Source organism: Lissotriton vulgaris, chromosome 7 (genome assembly GCF_964263255.1).
Source record: "Lissotriton vulgaris chromosome 7, aLisVul1.2, whole genome shotgun sequence".
NCBI classification, from domain to species: domain Eukaryota; kingdom Metazoa; phylum Chordata; class Amphibia; order Caudata; family Salamandridae; genus Lissotriton; species Lissotriton vulgaris.
Genome location: NC_141695.1, coordinates 323,125,627 through 323,144,283, shown reverse-complemented (window position 1 = coordinate 323,144,283; position 18,657 = coordinate 323,125,627). Strand labels below are relative to the sequence as shown.

The following is an 18,657-nucleotide window of genomic DNA, read 5'->3' as shown; positions in this document are numbered from 1 at the left end:
ACTAGCATATCCAAAAGGAACACCATCATCTTCGTCCTCTGAATCTTCTTCCTCTAGAAGGTGAGATGGAACTAAAGGCGACAGCTTACTTGGAGACGTAATTTCCGGCGTAATTGTTCTTTTCCAGGCCAAAAACGCTTTTCCAGGGTTTTTTCCCTCGTCGACGAGCCCGTCGACGAAATCATAATCGGCAACACTACCGTCGACCTTGTAGTCACCGTCGTCGTCGACGGTCCCGTGGTCGTCGTCGATCCCGTCGACAATGCGAGTGTAGTCATGGTCGTCGTCAGTGCCACCGTAGTCTGACTCGTCATCGACACCGGCGTCGACGCTGGAAGTGCTGATGGCGATACAGCCTTAGATATAGCCTTTACCTCAGATTTCGTCAACGCCGTCTTCGTCGACGATGATGTGATTTTCCTCGTCGACGACACAGATTTTTTCTCATTCTCCTCAGAAGGTGTAGAGGATGATTTCTTGATGGTAATTTTGACTCTGGGGGGAGACTTTGAAGGCTCTGAGGTAGCTTTCTTCACTTGTTTCGCCTCTGAAGCAGAAGAAAACAAGTTACTTACCTGTAACTTCAGTTATCCAGTATTGGTATCTTTCATAGATTCACATGCCTGAATCATTCCCCGTCGCCGAGGCGGGAGTCCCACGGTACATAAAAAAAGCAGTGCCAAAAGTAAATTATAGTAGTAGGCCCTAAATACAGGCCTGAGGCCTAAATTGTAGTAGCCTATCTACCTCATTATGCTTAAAAGACCCAAGTCTTTGTCACAGCCAATCAGCTGTCAGCACCCTCTAGACCCCTCTCTGCAGAACCAGTTCTCCTCAGATTTTCGTTAGCACAAGTGGGGAATAAGTATCCCAATTCTAGAGAACTGACTCTCCGGGGAGGAGGGTGGGTGCATGTGAATCTATGAAAGATACCAATACTGGATAACTGAAGTTACAGGCAAGTAACTTGTTTTCTTATCCAGTATTGGGGTATCTTTCATAGATTCACATGCCTGAATCAGAATAGCAAGCAGTAAACCAGGTAATAGTCGCTTGCGGATGGTGAGTAAATGTAAATGTATTGGCATTTATATAGCGCACTACTTACCCGTAGGGTCCCAAGGCGCTTCGACCGCTGCGAAACCCTTCCTGGCTTCCCTGAGAGATGGTCCCTTAATGGGTATCTCCAGGGTGAGACCAGGCATCCCCGGCGGTCTGGTGGGGCCGTTAGTGAAGATGAGGCAAGCTAATGCCCAGAGTTGCCGAGTGTGATCGCTAATCAGAGTGGGCACCGAGGCGAGAGAATTATCGAGTCCGCTGACCCTGGTCCAGAAACCTGCCGCGCCGGGAATCGAACCCTGGTCCCGGGCCATCCTCTGCTCTCGGGTCTGCCGCCTCTAACCAGTGAGACTTGTACTGAAAACACTCCCATTAAACCATCATTAATCACTTAACAGATGCTCCACCTCTTATTATCACAGCAAATATGAATAAAAGCTTATAAATGCATTTTAAAGATATAGAGCAAATAAATCATATAAACATGTTTGCAATCACATTAAAATTACGACATTTACAAAAGAACATAAATGAAAACATCAAGTCAAGTATATGTTACCTGGGGCTTTCTTTAAACTAACAGGTGTTGTAAGACTGCTTGTCCAACTGCTGCATCTCGCCGGCTCATCGATTGCAGGCAGTAGTGTCTGATGAATGTGTGGAAATGTTTCATGTTGCAGCACGACAGATGTCCTTGAGCTTCACCCCTGCGAATAAAGCTGTAGATGCCGCTACAGCCCTCATAGAATGCGCCCTGAAATTTCTTGTCAGTAGTCTGTTAGATTTGGTATGGCAGAATTGGATTGCTGAAGCTATCCATCTGGAAATTTTAGCCTTGGTGACAACTGTTCCCAACGTGGTCTGTCCATAAGCTACGAACAGTTGATCAGATTTTCTGAAGTTCTTTGTCCTCTGTAAGTAGAACTTCAGACAGCGTTTGATGTCTAAGGAATGTAGTGTTCTTTCTGCTGGCATAGCCGGATTTGGAAAGAAGACTTTTAGTCGGACAGGTTCATTTAAATGGAATTGAGATGGAACCTTGGTTATAAATAAAGGGTTCGTTCTGAAAGTGACGCAATCCTGTGAAAAATGTAGGAAGGGTTCTTGAATGGTGAATGCTTATATCTCACTCACTCTTCTAGCTGATGTCAAAGCTAGAAGTAAGGCAACTTTCCATGTGAGGTATTTGGTCTCGGACTTATGGATAGGTTCGAATGGATGCTTCATAAGCTGAGAAAGAACTGTATAGAGTTCCCACTCCGGTGGGGGATGCCGAATCGGAGGATAAGCTCGGAAAAGTCCTCTCATGAACTGTTTGATTAGAGATGACGAACATAGTGAAGGAACGTTAGACACCTTCCTGAATATGAACATGGCCGCCAAGTGAATCTTTATTGATGAAAAGGAGAGGCCAGAGCGAGCTAAGTGTAGCAGTTAAGGAAGAACCTCTTCTGCCGGTGCATTAATCGGGTGGACATTGTTGGATACACACCAGGAGCAGAACCTTTTCCATTTTAGCCTGTAAGTTTTCAAAGTACTTTGAGCTCTAGATTTCCTTAAAATATCCCTTCAGTCTTGTGGAATTTGAAGGTGCTCAAACTCTAAGAAATCAGGAGCCATGCGTGCAATTTCAGAGATTGAGGATCTGGATGAAGAACCTGTCCCTCGTTCCGTGACAGTAGTGTTGGAGACGGAAGGAGGCGAATTTGATGATCCTGAGTTAACAACATGAGCTCCTGAAACCAATACTGGCGTGGTCATCTTGGAGCAATTAGTAACAATCGGCAACTCTCGAACTTCATTTTGCGTAACACTCTTGGTATCAACGGAATCAGGGGAAAAGCGTAAGCTTAAATACCTGACCATCGAATAGACAGGGCATTCCCCCTTGATCCCTGTTGAGGATACCTGCTGGCGTAAAGTCGGCATTTTTTGTTCTGTTGTGTCGCAAACAAATCCAACTGTGGTTTGGCCGAAGTCTGGAAAACTTTGTGCAGTTGAGTTTGATCTAACTCCCACTCGTGGCAATCTGACAGGGATCTGCTTAGCTTGTCCGCTTGTGTATTCTGGAGGTCTGTGACATGCTCTGCTCTGAGAGTTATGTTGTGAATTGTAACCCAGTCCCACAACACTTGAGCTTCCTGGGACAGCATCATAGATCTTGTTCCTCCCTGTTTGTTCACATAGAACATGCTAGTGGTATTGTCGGTTCGTACCAACACCGAAGATCCCGCTATTCTGGGGAGAAAAACTTGTAAAGAAAGGAAGATGGCCCTCAGCTCCAGACTGTTGATGTGACGCTATCTGTAATCTTGAGTCCATCTGCCTGGAAATTGCAGTTCTTGGAGATGGCCTCTCCATCCCTCCATGGACGCATCGCTTGGAAGTATGAAGTCTGGAGGCGTCTGCATGAATGAAAGTCCTTGCTTCAGATTGTGCAACTGTGACCACCACCGCAGAGCTTTTACCATGCGCGGAGTGACCATGATCATGCCCTCGAAGGAACCTGTTGCTTGCTTCCATTGATGATGCAGCTCTTCCTTGAGGCGTGCCAATGGGATGAGATTTATGGCTGATGAACACATTCCCAAGAGGGAAGCAAACAGTCGGACCGAAAGTGACTTTCTTTTTGAGATTTGAATTGCCAATTTTTGCAAACGTAGTTGTCTCTCCTGTGATAGGAACACTTTGCATTGTATTGTGTCCAGACGTGCACCTAAGGAAGGCAGGACTTGTCTTGGTTGTAGTTGGGATTTGCCTAGATTTACAGTCAGACCCAGGGAAGCAAAGAGAGCACAACAGCTTGCCATGGCGCCTTGCACACTGTTTATTGAAGGGACCTTGAGTAACCAATCGTCCAAGTACGGGAAAACTTGGATTCCCCAAGAGCGCAGCGTTGCTGCAACCGGAGCCAGGCACTTTGTGAATATTATTGGTGCCGATTTGAGGCCGAACGGTAGTACTTTGAACTGATAATGGGCGCCGTCCACATTGAATCGGAGATATTTGCGATGTTTGGGGTGCATGGGGATGTGGGAGTATGCGTCCTCCATGTCTAAGGAAGCTAGAAAATCTCCTTCTTTCAGACAGTTTAGAATTTCTGAAAGAGTGACCACGCGAAAGCCCTGCTTCTTGAGGAATTTGTTGAGGCTGCGCAGATCTAAAATTGGCCGCCATTCCCCTGATTTCTTTTTTATAAGGAAAAAACAGGAGTAGAACCCTTGTCCTCTCTGTTGAAGCTGAACTTTTTCTATGGCATTCTTGAGGAGCATTGTTCGACCTCCTTGACTAATAAGTGAAGACGAGGGGGAGGGGGTCCCTCGGGCGGACCAGTTGGCGGTTTGGTAACGATTTCCAGGGTGTGTCCATGTTGTACCAGATCTAACACCCACTGAGGTAATTTTCTGCCACGGTCGATGGAATACAGATATTTTCGCGCCCACAGGGAGGGAAAAAGATGCGGATGGCGCCCGGTTGAACTCACTTGTTCTTGTGAGTATCTCGCCCTTGATACGGAGCGTCTGCGGCCCCCTTGGCGAGAGAAACCAACCGTGTTTGATTGACGGTAAGATGAGTTATAGTGCTGACGGTAGTGGGATTGGTACTGTCTGCCCTGCTGATGGTAACTTCCTCTAGAAGAGTAGCCACGTCCTCTAGCGCCTCTGTAAGAACCTCGTTTGAATTGCAGGAAACCTAACGACCTAGCGGTATCAGTGTCCGTCTTGATCGCTTGGAGGGCCTCGTCAATGTATTACCAAAAAAAGAATCGCCGTCATAGGCAATGTCTAAGATCTTTAGCTGAACTTCTGGTCTGAAAGTGGTAGCTTTAAGCCAACCTGGACGCCTGAGGAGGACCGCTCCAGCCAATTGCCTGAAATTTGTGTTGGCAATATCCAGGGCGCAGTCAATCGTTTCCGATGCTGCACGTTCTCCTTCTGTTAACATTTATTGAGCTCCTGCTCTGTTGTCTTCTGGGATCAAATTAATGAAGGCTGTCATATCTGACCACATTTGGCGATCATAGCGCCCTATGATCGCCAATGAATTAGCTGCTCGGATAGAGGCGGCCGCCATGGTAGAGAACTTCTTCCCGATAAGGTCAAGGCGACGTCTCTCCTTATCCGGAGGAGTAGTGATGGGTGCAGCTGGATTCTTTGACCTCTGTTGTGCCGCTTGAGAAATAACCGAATCTGGCCTCGGGTGACCCACAAGGCAAGATGGACTGTCAAATGGAGCTCAATACTTCTTTTCAATCCTTGGCAGTACGGCTGGTACAGAAGCAAGATTCCTCATGATCTTTATGCCTTCCCTCCAGATGTAATCAATTATCGGAATCGCTCTAGAAATATTTCTAGTGTCTTCTTTAAAATCATGTAGGCAAAAATCAGATTGTTCCACTGTGGAGAGTCAGATGGTTGTGGAGTTGGCGGAGATGGTAATGGAATAACATATGAATCCCACGGGTCAGAAGGAGGATTCTCAGGAAGCTCTCATTCGTCTACCTCTTCGTCCGAGGACGTATCAGGGGTGCGAGGAGGTGGTGCAGGCTGGTCCGTGATTGGAGACCTGGGCGCTGAAGGTTAAGGCTGAGGCACAGGGGCACAGGGTCTGTTCCTCCTGCAGAAACAGGCGGAGAAATGACCTGTTGCGGGGGAAATCGCTGTCTGTAATCAGCTAGCATGGCCTGCAGGTCTTGAATGAGAGTAGGAGGCAGATGGCTTGTATCTGCTGCTCTTGGATAACTTGCATGGTGAGGAACCATGATGTCCTCTTGATAGTAATGTTGAACGTAATCCTCCTCATCGTCATCTTGACATTTTATAATCAAGTCAGAAGGGTGGCGGGCTACTCTGAAAGCTCCTTCATTTTCATCATCCTCATAGTCTCCTTCTTCGTCCTGATCATAAGTGTCCAAGAGGTGAGAAGGTGTAAGTGGTGAAATATCCGAGTATTCCTGCCTCTGGAAAGATCGGAGCTGGAAACTCTTGGATGCAATAGGTGTTGCAAAAATAAGCATTGCTGGTATAGATGCCAGTGCTGTGGATGGTACATCCGTCCCTGAACTCTTTTTCGCCGTCGATGGCGTTGTTGACGGAGGCATCGTCGACGGACTTGACGCCGACGGAGGCATCGTCGTCGATGGAGAACTCTACGTCGACGGGATCGTCCTCGACGGGATCGCCGTCGACGGCCTCGTCGTCGACAGGCTTGACTTCGTCGACGGGGCAGTCGTCGTCGACGCCATAGATGATGGTATCATCGACGAGGAAGATGTCGTCGACGGTGTTCTCTTTGACGAATGCTTCGACGGCGAGGTTCTCGTCGACAATGGTCTTTATAGTGACTATGGAAATCCTAGTTGACAGGATTGGAGAGGTGATAGCAGTAGTAAACACGGTAGCCGTCGACGAAGGACCCGAGGATGATATTGTAGTGATAGAGAAAGCTGAAGAGACCAAGCAGCTTTTACTCACGGTTTTATGCTTCTTAGACTCTTTAGGAGCAGAAGGTCCTGAAGAAGCTGAAGGAGATCTTTGAGTACTACCAGGAGTGGAGTGGGAGGTTTTCAATTGTTTTCTCCCCACACTTGATGTACTCTCCTGAGATCTTGCCCTTTTGCTTGATGTAGAAGCTCCATCATCCTCATCAGCTTTAGAAGATTTGAGCCATAACAAGACTCTAGCCTCCCTATCCCTTAAGGTTTTGGAAGGGAAGGTTCGGCAAATCTTACAATTTTGGGCCTCATGAGTAGATTAGAGGCAATATATACAGTCCTTATGTTGATCATCAACATGGACTCTCTTTTTGTCGCATGTCCTGCAAGGTCTGAACAAGGCCTTCTTGTCTGACATCCTAAAGGAAAAACTGAGTAGGCACTCAGGGAGACTCCCTTCGACACGACGTGCGGTGAAAATCTGAGGAGAACTGGCTCTGCAGAGAGGGTTCTAGAGGGTGCTGACAGCTGATTGGCTGTGACAAGACTTGGGTCTTTTCAGCATAATGAGGTAGATAGGCTACTACAATCTAGGCCTCAGGCATGTATTTAGGGCCTACTACTATAATTTACTTTTGACACTGCTTTTTTATGTACCGTGGGACTCCCGCCTCGGGGACGGGGAATGATGCAGGCATGTGAATCTATAAAAGATACCCCAATACTGGATAACTCTTCTTCTCCTTAGTTTTGTCTGAAGGAGATTTTGAGGGACTGTCTCCTGAAATGGTCTTTTTTGGGGCCTTCTCAGGTCTCTTACCTGAGGTATGAGTCTGAGGAGATCTGCTCCTTTTTTGAGATCTCCTGGATTAAGATGACTCCTCCTCACTCTCACTTGAGAGGATCTCCTTTCTGGATTTAACCTTCTGAAGCCAGAGTAGTAGTCTTCCCTCACGATCTCCCAAGGTCTTATTTGAGAAGGTTAGACATACCTTACAATCCTTTGCCTGATGGTCTGGATAGAGGCAGTATATGCAGTCTTTATGAGGGTCATCTGTATAAAGCCTTTTTTTAGAGCAGGGGGCACAAGCTCTAAATAATCCTTTTTTTTAGGTTTTGACTGGCGATGCGCACGTAGTGCGCATGCGCCAAAAAACCTTATGAGTTGTGTGTGCAGTCGGGTATACGCCCCCTCCTCCCATTGGCTAGCTCCATAAATGGAGGCTAGCCATTGGGAGAGGGCTCTGTCCGTCAATCTCGGACCAGATTCGGGGGCGTTCCCGAGAATTTTTGGCTTTTGGCGACGTCACGCTACATCAGCCAAAAGCCGAGAACGCCCCCGAATCTGGTCCGCCATTGACGGCACTCGGCGCCCCCTCCACGAGTCCTGGGATCAGGTCCGCCTCACCCCGCAGCGCCCGATGGCAGCTTTAGGCAGAAGGGGATGTCCGCTGCACGCCTTCTCTCGTTTGCTTTGTTGCCTGGTGTAGCACTGTGACGTCGGCACCCGTAGAAAGGTCTCGCGCAGCCGGAAAAGCGCTGCATTCCAGGAAGAGGCAACACACTGCAACAGAGTCAAGATGGTGAGATACAGGCGGGATCTGTAGAGCTAGGGAGCTGACTGCAGCCCGGCGGGAGGGGACCCAGAGCGCACAGGAAGGCCAGCGAGCTTAAAGGCTGTACAAACACAGCACCCCAGAGAGAAATATCTTTATGGCGTGTACGATTAAGGTTAGTGTAGGGTGTGGCTCTTCAAGACAGAGGGCAGTACACCGGAGCTCGGCCGACTGACATAGATGCCCGTTCCCACCCCCTCTCCCGCTCTCCGTGTCTCCGGACCCCGTTCCCGCCCCCCTCCCGCTGCCTCGCTCTCCGTGTCTCCCCGGCCCCGTTCCCGCCCCCCTACCGCTGCCTCGGCTCCCAGTTCCCGCCCCCCTACCGCTGCCTCGCTCTCTGTGTCTCCCCGGCCCCGTTCCCACCCCCCTACCGCTGCCTCAGCTCCCAGTTCCCGCCCCCCTACCGCTGCCTCGCTCTCAAACATGACACTTTGCCATCACTGCTACTGCATGTAATGTGTGTTAATACGCGGCGTCATGTAGAACAGCACTGCATCATTGCAAGAGCAAGTATGCTTCGGCTTCGCCATACTCTCCGACCATGTTCTTGTGGTGATATTCACCCTGCCTGTATTTGCGAGTAGCACAGTAACCGCTATTAATTTAGTCCTTTTGAAGTATTTATAGAGCCCTTTATAGGTAGTTGTGGGGCACTGAGGAGTATTTTCGGACAGTACCCGGTTGGGGAGGTAGTTGTTAGCAGAGTGTTGCATTTGTTGTGAAAGTGTGCGGCGAGTGTTGCATTTATACGGAGATATAATGTTAGGCTTGTGGATTTCAGCAGGTCCATGTGGTGAAACACTGGGAGGTGTGGCGCGCCAAGTAGGTGTGGCATTCTGAACTCTTCCACTGAAAGCCGGGAAAGTTTAAAGCAGAATTACCTAAACAGTTTGAACACGGAAAGGCCAAAAGGGGTAGCTGTTTCCTAGGTTCTAGTGCTTCGTCGCAGTCGCCTCGTCCTGTGCCGGTCCGCGCAGTCCGACAGTGTTCAGAGCTTGGGGCGGGTGAGGAGCTGGGCCGACCCTGTCCCGAGCTGAGAGGTATCACCAACTGTCGCTTTCTCTCTCGCGAGATCGCCGGTACTTCCGTGAAGATGGCAGCTGCAGGCTGGAGAGTATGTGTGGGCCGGGTTGCCCGCTTGTTCGGCTCTACCCTTGGAAGAACAGGGAGCCGGAGAGTTCTGTGGCCGAAAGCCCCCGTGGTGGGGGGCGTGCTCCTCGGCGTGTGGGTGACCTGGTACAGCCTCACGAGTGCCCGCGGCGGGGAGAGCCCGGGGAGGAGAGCCACAGTCCGGGCACAGGTAGGAGGCTGACAGAACTCTACGGAAACCATTGCAGTGGTTCGCACTTCACAGCACAACCAAACCCAGTGCACACACTGGCCCTGCAAAACACTGCGGCAAACCTGCCAGCAATACCATACTTTGTTTTTTAAGTAGTGCTGTACAACTTCAGCCAGCTCCAACTTTTTAGCCTAACACACTCTCAGTTTTAAACTATTTTAAAAACATGATGGCGAAACGAAACTGTGTCCTGGTTGACAAACATGACACTTTGCCATCACTGCTACTGCACGTAATGTGTGTTAATACGCGGCGTCATGTAGAACAGCACTGCATCATTGCAAGAGCAAGTATGCTTCGGCTTCGCCATACTCTCCGACCATGTTCTTGTGGGTATCATTGAGGATATCCATTTTACCCGTCATTACACAGTTACCATTGCTTGTCCGTTTCATAGGGCTCTTGCTCATCAGAAGTAATCTTCCTGGTCCATGTTTATCACTTCTAGAACAAATAGATAGCCACCCCTCTGTTGACGGTAGAAGACACAGAATAATATCACTGTCCACCCCATTTCTCTGCTAGCTTGGAATACTCCATGTGCATTTTAATGCGTTTCCTGCAGGAACTCGATTCCTACCCTGTTCTGTTTAAGGAAAGCAAAACAAGTGATGGGTCGACTTCATGAAATAATGTCAGCCACCAGTAATCTTGTGCCCCTGTTGCCTGCGTGTGCCTCCGTGTGCCCCTGTTGCCTGCTTGTACCTCCGTGTGCCCCTGTTGCCTGCTTGTGCCTCTGTGTGCCCCTGTTGCCTGCTTGTGCCTCTGTGTGCCCCTGTTGCCTGCTTGTGCCTCTGTGTGCCCCTGTTGCCTGCTTGTGCCTCCGTGTGCCCCTGTTGCCTGCTTGTGCCTCCGTTTTCGTGCCCCTGTTGCCTGCTTGTGCCTCCGTTTTCGTGCCCCTGTTGCCTGCTTGTGCCTCCGTGTGCCCCTGTTGCCTGCTTGTGCCTCCGTGTGGCCCTGTTGCCTGCTTGTGCCTCCGTGTGCCCCTGTTGCCTGCTTGTGCCTCCGTGTGCCCCTGTTGCCTGCGTATGCTGTGTGGGTGTGTGTGGAGGGCTCTGTGTGGCTGTGTGTGTGGGAAGCTTTGTGTGGCTGTGTGTGTGGGAAGCTTTGTGTGGCTGTGTGTGTAGGAAGCTTTGTGTGGCTGTGTGTGTGGGGGGGCTCTGTGTGGCTGTGTGTGTGGGGGGGCTCTGTGTGTGTGGGGGGCTCTGTGTGTGTGTGGGGGTGGCTCTGTGTGTTTGTGTGTGTCATTTGCGAGAGATAAAGCTAGTGGCATTGTAAATGACAATGCCATTTATTTATGTTAAAAAAACATAAATAAAAATAATGTCAAGAGCAATGCCAATAGCTCTAACTTTAACAAAGGCAAAACCATTGCATTGTAAATGCTTGTTCTTCTGGTCAGCCATGGAAGTAGAATAAGGAACTTCAAATATGGAAAAAAATTGAAAAAGAGAGAACTCAAATCCCAGTCAAAAAGAGTATGATTGAAGAGTTTGAGCAGAGCTCAAAGGAGACTCCCTAGCACACCCTGCGGTAGAAAATCTGAGGAGCAAAAGGTTCTCTCAGGAGTGTTCTAGAGGGTGAGGAGCTCTGATTGGTTCAGGGAAAAGTTTGGGCATTTTTACATAAAGGCTATGGGTTGCAAAAGGAAAATGGGCCTAGGCCTCTTTTCAGTTTGCTATACCACTAAGCATTGCTTTTTTATGTACCGGAGACTACCGTCTCCACGACGGGGAATGATTCAGGCATGTGAATCTATCAAAGTTCCAATACTGGAGTAACTGATGATTTCTTCATTGACGTAGCTCTTAAAAATGCTTCAACAGTGTTAGCTTCATTGATGGTGTCTTTCCTGATGGTGGAAGCATGTGAGTGTTGTCGAATGGATTAGAACCAGTGTGAATACTCAAAGACTGTCAATAAATAATTCATCAAATTCAGGGAAACTTCTGAATCTCCAAACCCAGTTCTGGTCTCATTGACTGATTGTAAGTTGGAAGCAAGGTTATAGCTGATAGGGCTTATTGTCTGCTCACTAGAGATCCTTTAGGATTCTAGTTGATGGATCTCCAAGGCCTGAGCGATTTCAAGACAATATGACAAACCACAGATGAAAAAAGCAAGGGGATATGAATAAGAAACTCGGGAGACAAGCTGATGCTAGAGAACATGGATCAGCAATCGTAGAAAGGGTGAAACAGAAGAAACAGAAAAGAAATAACTAAACACAGGCAAAGGGATACACACGTTGTGATTACAAAAAGCAAAATTGAAGAAGAAACAAAAACTGTAGAGGTAAAAAATGATATTCCGAGCTTGAACCATAACTCTAGAGTCAAACAAAACTTAAAATGTACCCAAAATAAAAGCAAAAGGTATCAAACGGAAGTTTTCAGAAACAAATGAAAAACATTTCAGAAACTCTATAGATTGACACAAATCAGAAACCATAATGATGGTTAGACAAACGGGAGTAAGGATAACATACTAGAGAAATAGCTATGAAAAAGAGGGCAAACAAATATGAATCTTTAAAAACAAAAGCTAACCATAAAAATACTGTAAGTGAACTCAAATAAGAAAACGTCTAGTGATACAGAGAATCAAGACTAGGAAAACCGAAGGCCAAAAATCAAGAGAGACTCTTACCCTGTAATGTGCCAGCTGCAGAGCAATCTGAATGAATGCATCTGGGCTGGTCTTGCACTTCTTAATTTGTCCTTTGCCAAAGTCGTTAAATGGGAAAACATGGAAATCCACGTCATCTGCCAGTGCCTTCGCCACATCCAGTGAGCAGTTTATTTCATCCTGGCACTGCAAGAGAGAGGGACAAGTGGAATGAAAACTTGGAAATGAGAAAAAATGGTAAGATAGCAGGCATAAGGGCGCTTATAAAGCAGACACTTTGCTGGCTCTGGCATAACCTGTTGACATTCCCCACATCACAGTTCCCACACATCATGGAGGATTGCTTTGTTACTGAAGACGGGGCCTCAGCTAGCTTTGTTGGTGGAAAAAACTGTTGGGATCAATCTACCACAGAGATGGTGCCTCTTCAACATATTGGAAGGCACATATTATCTTACGTGGTCTCCCAATGCTGATGTTTTCTGTTTGTAAGCACCAAGTGTCATTTGTGCTAGGATACTCTTTGGGGTGAGGTGTGCATGTTCCAAATACAAATAACATAACATAATATACAAGGAAACCATGGTGTTCATGTAATGCAAACAATAGCTTAACGCAGGCCACTTTGAGCCCAAGTGGAGCACCGAGGTCTCAACCTTTCAGGCGCATTGTGAAGCTTGATGTCGGATAGAAAAATTAATGTTAATTAAGCCATCAACCTACGCCATTACTGTTTATTTTGTACATAAGAGGTGGTGGCATTAATGTTTGCTGACAATACTCTTCTATAGTCAAAATCACCCATGGGTATCCAACATGCCCTGGATAGCTTCGCAAATGTTTGCCATAAAAGGGGGCTGGAGATAAACACACTAAAGTTTATGGTCTGTAATCCAACTAAGACCAGATGTCACAATCCCTCCTTAAATGGCATAGCATTAGACAATTTCATATATTAGATTAAAAGTACCAGAACTTAGCCCAATTGTCCTATATGGGTTTCAGTGGATCCATTCCTGGCATTACAGAAAACAGCACTACTTACATACTCTGAGACTCTCTGGCATGCCCAGGCTAGTTTATTAGGAGCCAGATGAACAAGTTACTTACCTCTGGTAATTACTTATCTGGTAGCGACTATCTAGCTGCAGATTTCTCACCTTAGAATAATCCCCAGGCATAAGACTGGATCCGGTACTTTTCGTGAGCAGTACCCCTGCGTTCCAGTAGGTAGTGCAATTTGGCTCCTCGTACTGCCATCGGCTCCGTCCCTGATGGAAGGGACGTGTGTGGTGCCTATTTAGACGCTGCCCAGGTGCACTAACCTGTTTCTTTATGCAACTTTCCACACCAAAAGCACGAATACAAAAGAACACTGACCACTGGTGCGTTAAACTAGGGCGCTTAAAAGGGAAACAACCCTTACTCTGAAATCTGCACGCAGAGCAGGGAGAATGGTGGGTCGATAAGGAATTTGCGACTAGACAGTGTTTCTACCAGATAAGGCGTTACCGAAGGTAAGTGACTTGTTCATCTTATAGAGGCTTCTAGCCGGAGATTCCTTATCTTAGAAAAGATAGCCAAGCATTACCTCTCCGGATGTGGGGGTGCAACACAAATTAGACTAGGAAATCCATAGGACCAAACGTGCAAAATGTCTGTCTCGCCAGACCGGATTGTCCAAGCAGTAGTGCTTTGTAAACGCGTGCAGGCAAGCCCACGTTGCTGCATGACAGATACCCAGGACAGGTACTCTGCAAGTTACGCAGCAGCTGCTTTTTGAACAAACGCTGGCAGCTAGGGACCTTGATGCTGTAGTAAATACAAAATATGCCCACATCGAATGGCTAGCTACCAATTGAAAATACATAAAAAGATCTTTAGATATGAAATGAGATGCAACAAAGCAGAGTATGTGTTCAGAGTTAAACAGAAGACATTCACAGAGCAAAAACCATAAAGCATGATAAGACGAGTAGGTCCTTTTTCTTTTTTATTAGTGCTCTTTTGAAACATACATACACAAAGCCAATGCGTTTTGCTCATTGAAGGGCTTCCTCAGGGCAGAAAGTATAGAAAGGTGAAATCAGCGACTATGCATCAAACAGCGTTACCAAGGAACCGGTATTCATACAAAAATACTAGCATAGTTTAGATTAGAATTATGGTAACTTTTCTTGTCAATGTTGGGAGGTAATCCAAGTCAAAGTTCCAGAGTCCAATAAACAAGTAATAGACCTACATTGACAAAAGAACTAAACAAAAGAACCTGGTAAAGGGGTGCAGATGGAGGGTCAACTTGTTTATCTGTACACCATGCCACAAACTTACTCCAATGGCAGACGTATACCATCTTGGTGGAGGGACGCCTGTCTGCCAAGGTGTGGCAGGGTATACTCAGACATGAGTCCTTTTCTCACTGCACCATCAGGATTCAAGCAAGCTGGGCCGACGACGGCTGAAATGCCAGAAACCGGTCCCCGGTAGCTTGTCTCCTTTCTGGTGAAGAATTGGCTTGGTAGTTTAGTCTGCCCTGTTCCCAGGATGCACTGGGCCAGGGACAGACTGATTTGCATATAGCCAGGTTCTGAGCTGGGATGGTGCAGTGAGATAAGTAACGGTGATGGTTCAAGCCCTGATCTTTGGACTGGGTAAGAGTGGTCTGCTTAATTCAGACACTCTGTTCATCACCACCCCCTTTTCTGAATCGTTTATGACCACTATAGGTGTGACAGGGTATACTCAGACACGAGTCCCTTTCTCACTGCACCATCAGGATTCAAGCAAGCCGGGCCGACGACGGCTGAAATGCCAGAAACCGGTCCCCGGTAGCTTGTCTCCTTTCTGGTGAAGAATTGGCTTGGTAGTTTAGTCTACCCTGTTCCCATGATGCACTGGGCCAGGGACAGACTGATTTGCATATAGCCAGGTTCTGAGCTGGGATGGTGCAGTGAGATAAATAATGGTGAGGGATCAAGCCCTGATCTTTGGACTGGGTAAGAGTGGTTTGCTTAATTCAGACACTCTGTTCATCACCACCCCCTTTTCTGAATTGTCTGCCAAGATAACATTGCTGACTAGAGGCAGTAGGTTAAAAGTTGTCAACGGGGCCGCTCAATCTCCATGCATGAAGGCGAAGCGTTTTCAGGTTCAGGTGCAGAAACATGACCTGTTGCGGTGAAGATCCTCGCAAAGAAGCAGCCTGATTGGAGGATCCGTGCTCATGCTCAACAGCTCTCTGTGCCCAATCCGGAGTCACAAGAATGACTTGGGCCCAGTTGTTCTTGATCTTCTTGAGAACTCTTGCAGGAGTGGTATTGGTGGAAAGGCATGCGGGAGGCCTGAGCTTCACTTGAGACAAAAAGGGTTTCCAAGCAAGAACAGCAGCCTTGGAAACTCCAGCGCGTAAAACTGCTGACATAGCGCGTTCTTGATGGAGGTGAACAGATCCAAGCAAGTCCCTTCCCTTTCTTGAAAGAGACCTTGCACCACCTTCAGATGGAGACGCCATTTGTGATCCGCTAGGCAGGGATGGCAGAGTCTGTCTGCCCTGGTGCTCCGAGAGTCCACCAGGGGTTGAACCACCCGGGATATGGCCTGAAGTTCCAGCTAGTTACAGAGGCACAGTGCCTCTTGACAAAGGACCCACAACCCTACCCCGCCCTGATTTGTTGCAGCACCACATAGCGGTGACCACCTATTACAGACTTTTCATGATTAAAGGAAGAAAGGTCTTCAATGCCAGCCGGAACAATCAGAGCTCCAACTGGTTGATGTGGTTTCTGGATTCCATCGGAGACCAGAGTCCTCTGATCTCCACCTCTCCCAGATGGCTACCCCACCCCAGAAGTGACCCCTCTGTCATTATAGCCACCTCTGGTTGGGAAAGGGAGAGGGGTCTGCCACTGACTCAATCCCGGGTAGTTCGCCACTACTGCAGGTCTTTTGCAATTCCCTCAGAGATCTGGATCAAACCATAGAGATTTTTCTGATGTTGTGTCCACTGGAATTTCTGGTCCCACTACAGAGCCCTTATATGCCAAACAGCATGTGTTACAAGAAGGATGCAGGAGGCCTTGAGTCCCAAAAGCATCAGAGTAAGTCTCATAGGAACCCAGGATAGAGGCCGAAACACTCTGGCTCTGGTAAGGCTGACGGGGAGCTCAGCATGCTGAAAGTGCTCTTGGCCAACCGCGAATCACAGGTAATGCCTGTGGGCAGGCAGAAGGGGGATGGGGAAATAAGCGTCCTGTAAGTCCAGCAATACCATCCAGTCTCCTGGGTTCGGGGTAGACAGGACATTAGCGTGAGCATTTTGAATGTCTCCTTTTTCAGGAAGACATTGAGAAGGTGCAGGTCTAGATTAGGATTAAGGCCTCTATCATTCTTAGGCACCAGAAAGTAGGGGGAATAGCAACCACAAACTACTTCTGATGTCGGCACCTTCTCTATAGCTCTCTTTACAAAGAGAGCTAACACCTCCTGACGGAGCAATTAGAGGTGATCCTCTGTCAGCTTGTCATAAGTAGGTGGGGCGGTTAGGGGTAGTCACAAAGGGGAGGGAGTAGCCCCTTTGGACAAGCTGCAAAACCCAGAGCTCCTCCAGTTGTGCAGGTGAAGGTGTAACCTGCCCCCGTACGGAAAGCCCATGAAGGTCGGAGGGCATACTAAGGGGATTTGGAGGATGCAGCTGTTAGGGGTTGGTGGACTGGCTCGACCTCTGGCTGCCTGCCCCATGTCTGTGGGAATCGCATCCTCTGCCAGGAAAAGATTGTGCAGTTTGCTGGCCGGAGTGGTTGGGTGTGTATAGACGCGGTTGGAAGCTACTCCTGTGGCCACAAAAGAAGGAAAAGGCTAAATGGGGTTGACGAGGGACCATGGAAAAACCAAAAGACTTGGCCGTAGCCCTACAGTCCTTAAAACGCTCTGTCTTATTTCAAAAGTGATGAGTGCCATCCAAGAGCATGTCCATGAGAGAAGCCTGGACATCCCCTATAAAGCCAGTGTTACTTAGCAGGCATGGTGTCACAATGCCACAAATTATGAAATTGCTCTACCCAGCGAGTTGGTTAGAACACATCAGATGCTGAACTTTGGTGCATCTCTGCCATCTGCAATTGCTTGTGACAGTATGGCTCAGCCCAATTAAGAGACCATTAGTAGCACTTCCGTAACGGAATCCCAGATTGTGTGGACATATTAGCCCGACGGGCATGCAGAGTTCACTAACCGCAATGCTCGGCTGGCAGAAGAGAAAACCCTCTTATTGAAGTTGCCCAGCCTCATTGATTCAGTGTAGTGGAAATGAATGCACAAGGGTTAACTTGGGTGCTGAATTAGGGTATTAAGATCCCTGGAGCAGAGAGATGGCAGCCAATTGCCTTATTCACAGGAGTCCCTGTGCAGGGCCTGGAACAGACCCCAGGAGGGACATCAATAAGTGCTTCACGAAAAGGGACTAAAGACTTGTATGGGGCAACTTCGGGGTGAAGCACTTCTGTCAAGATGTTAGTCTGGACTGTCATTGAGGTTAGCCGAAGGTTGAAGACCTGAGCCGCCCTCCTCACCACAATAGCAAACGAGGCAACCTGCTCTGCAGCCAAGGTAGGGGGAGAGACCAACCCGGTGTTTGGGGAGGTATTCAAACTACCGGCATATGTAAATTCCTCATACCAGTTGTCCTCAACTTCTTCTACAGAGTACTGGTAACCATAAGGGTCCTCTGGCCCATCCCATTTGCCCCCAAGTCCATGTTTATCAAAATAATAAGGCACTGGCTCAGCTGATGTGGTGTCTTGCACTTGTCGGCTCCAGAGCCTGCAACCGGGCAATGGACAATGCTGGAATCGGGGCTGACGATGATGATGATGCCGCTAGGGCACAACAGTGTGTCCACTTATGTTTTCCACCCCCAGGCACTTACAGAAGAGGTCACAGACAACTGGGCAGCCTCTACTGAAATATGGCTCACACCAGCACTAAATGCGCACTGGATTTATCCCGAGAGTGCATGACCTCTTTTGCAAGGGTGCGTGACTCAGTGCAAATGAGTGAATCGTTAACACCGTGCCATATTACAGACGCAGAAGTAAAGAGGCCATCAGGCGGTGCACTGATTGCGTACCTCACAGAGATGGTGCACAGTCAATGCACACACCCAAGTATCCCAATTCTGATGCCTGCAGTCACTTGCTGCACCTACAGTAGAAGGAGAGGCATACAACATTTCTTACAACACTAGTGTAAGACCATATCCCCAAAACCTCCCCATAATCCTAAACAGAGAACACTAAGACATCTGTGGTGAAAAGTCCAGGTCTTTTTTATTAATTCAAGGCGGAACATAGCCAAGAATTCTGTTCTTACGAACTTGGCAAGTAGCTAAATTTCCAGCTGATAAAAAGTGAGTCAATGCCCATCCCTACCTGTTTAGGTAAAACAAAGCAGCTTTGCAGTTGATTGCAATATGAACAAAACTCCCATGGAGAAGAGGGAAAAACTATCTGACACTCAGAAATATTAACTTGAGATGAATGATGTGAAGAGTTATTTCCTCGTGTTCTAGACAATGAGCTCCT

At 47.8% G+C, this 18,657-nt stretch overlaps 1 protein-coding gene across 2 annotated transcripts in view; it reads right to left on the bottom strand.

The window, feature by feature from the left end:
* LOC147701481 (carnitine O-palmitoyltransferase 1, liver isoform-like) overlaps window positions 1–18,657 on the bottom strand; it is a 459,588-nt gene that overhangs the window by 108,194 nt on the left and 332,737 nt on the right. For both annotated transcript variants that reach the window (XM_086930153.1, XM_086930154.1), the window contains exon 11: window positions 12,101–12,265. In XM_086930153.1, the coding sequence (XP_086786279.1) occupies window positions 12,101–12,265 (165 nt within the window). The remainder of the gene's footprint in view (window positions 1–12,100; window positions 12,266–18,657) is intronic.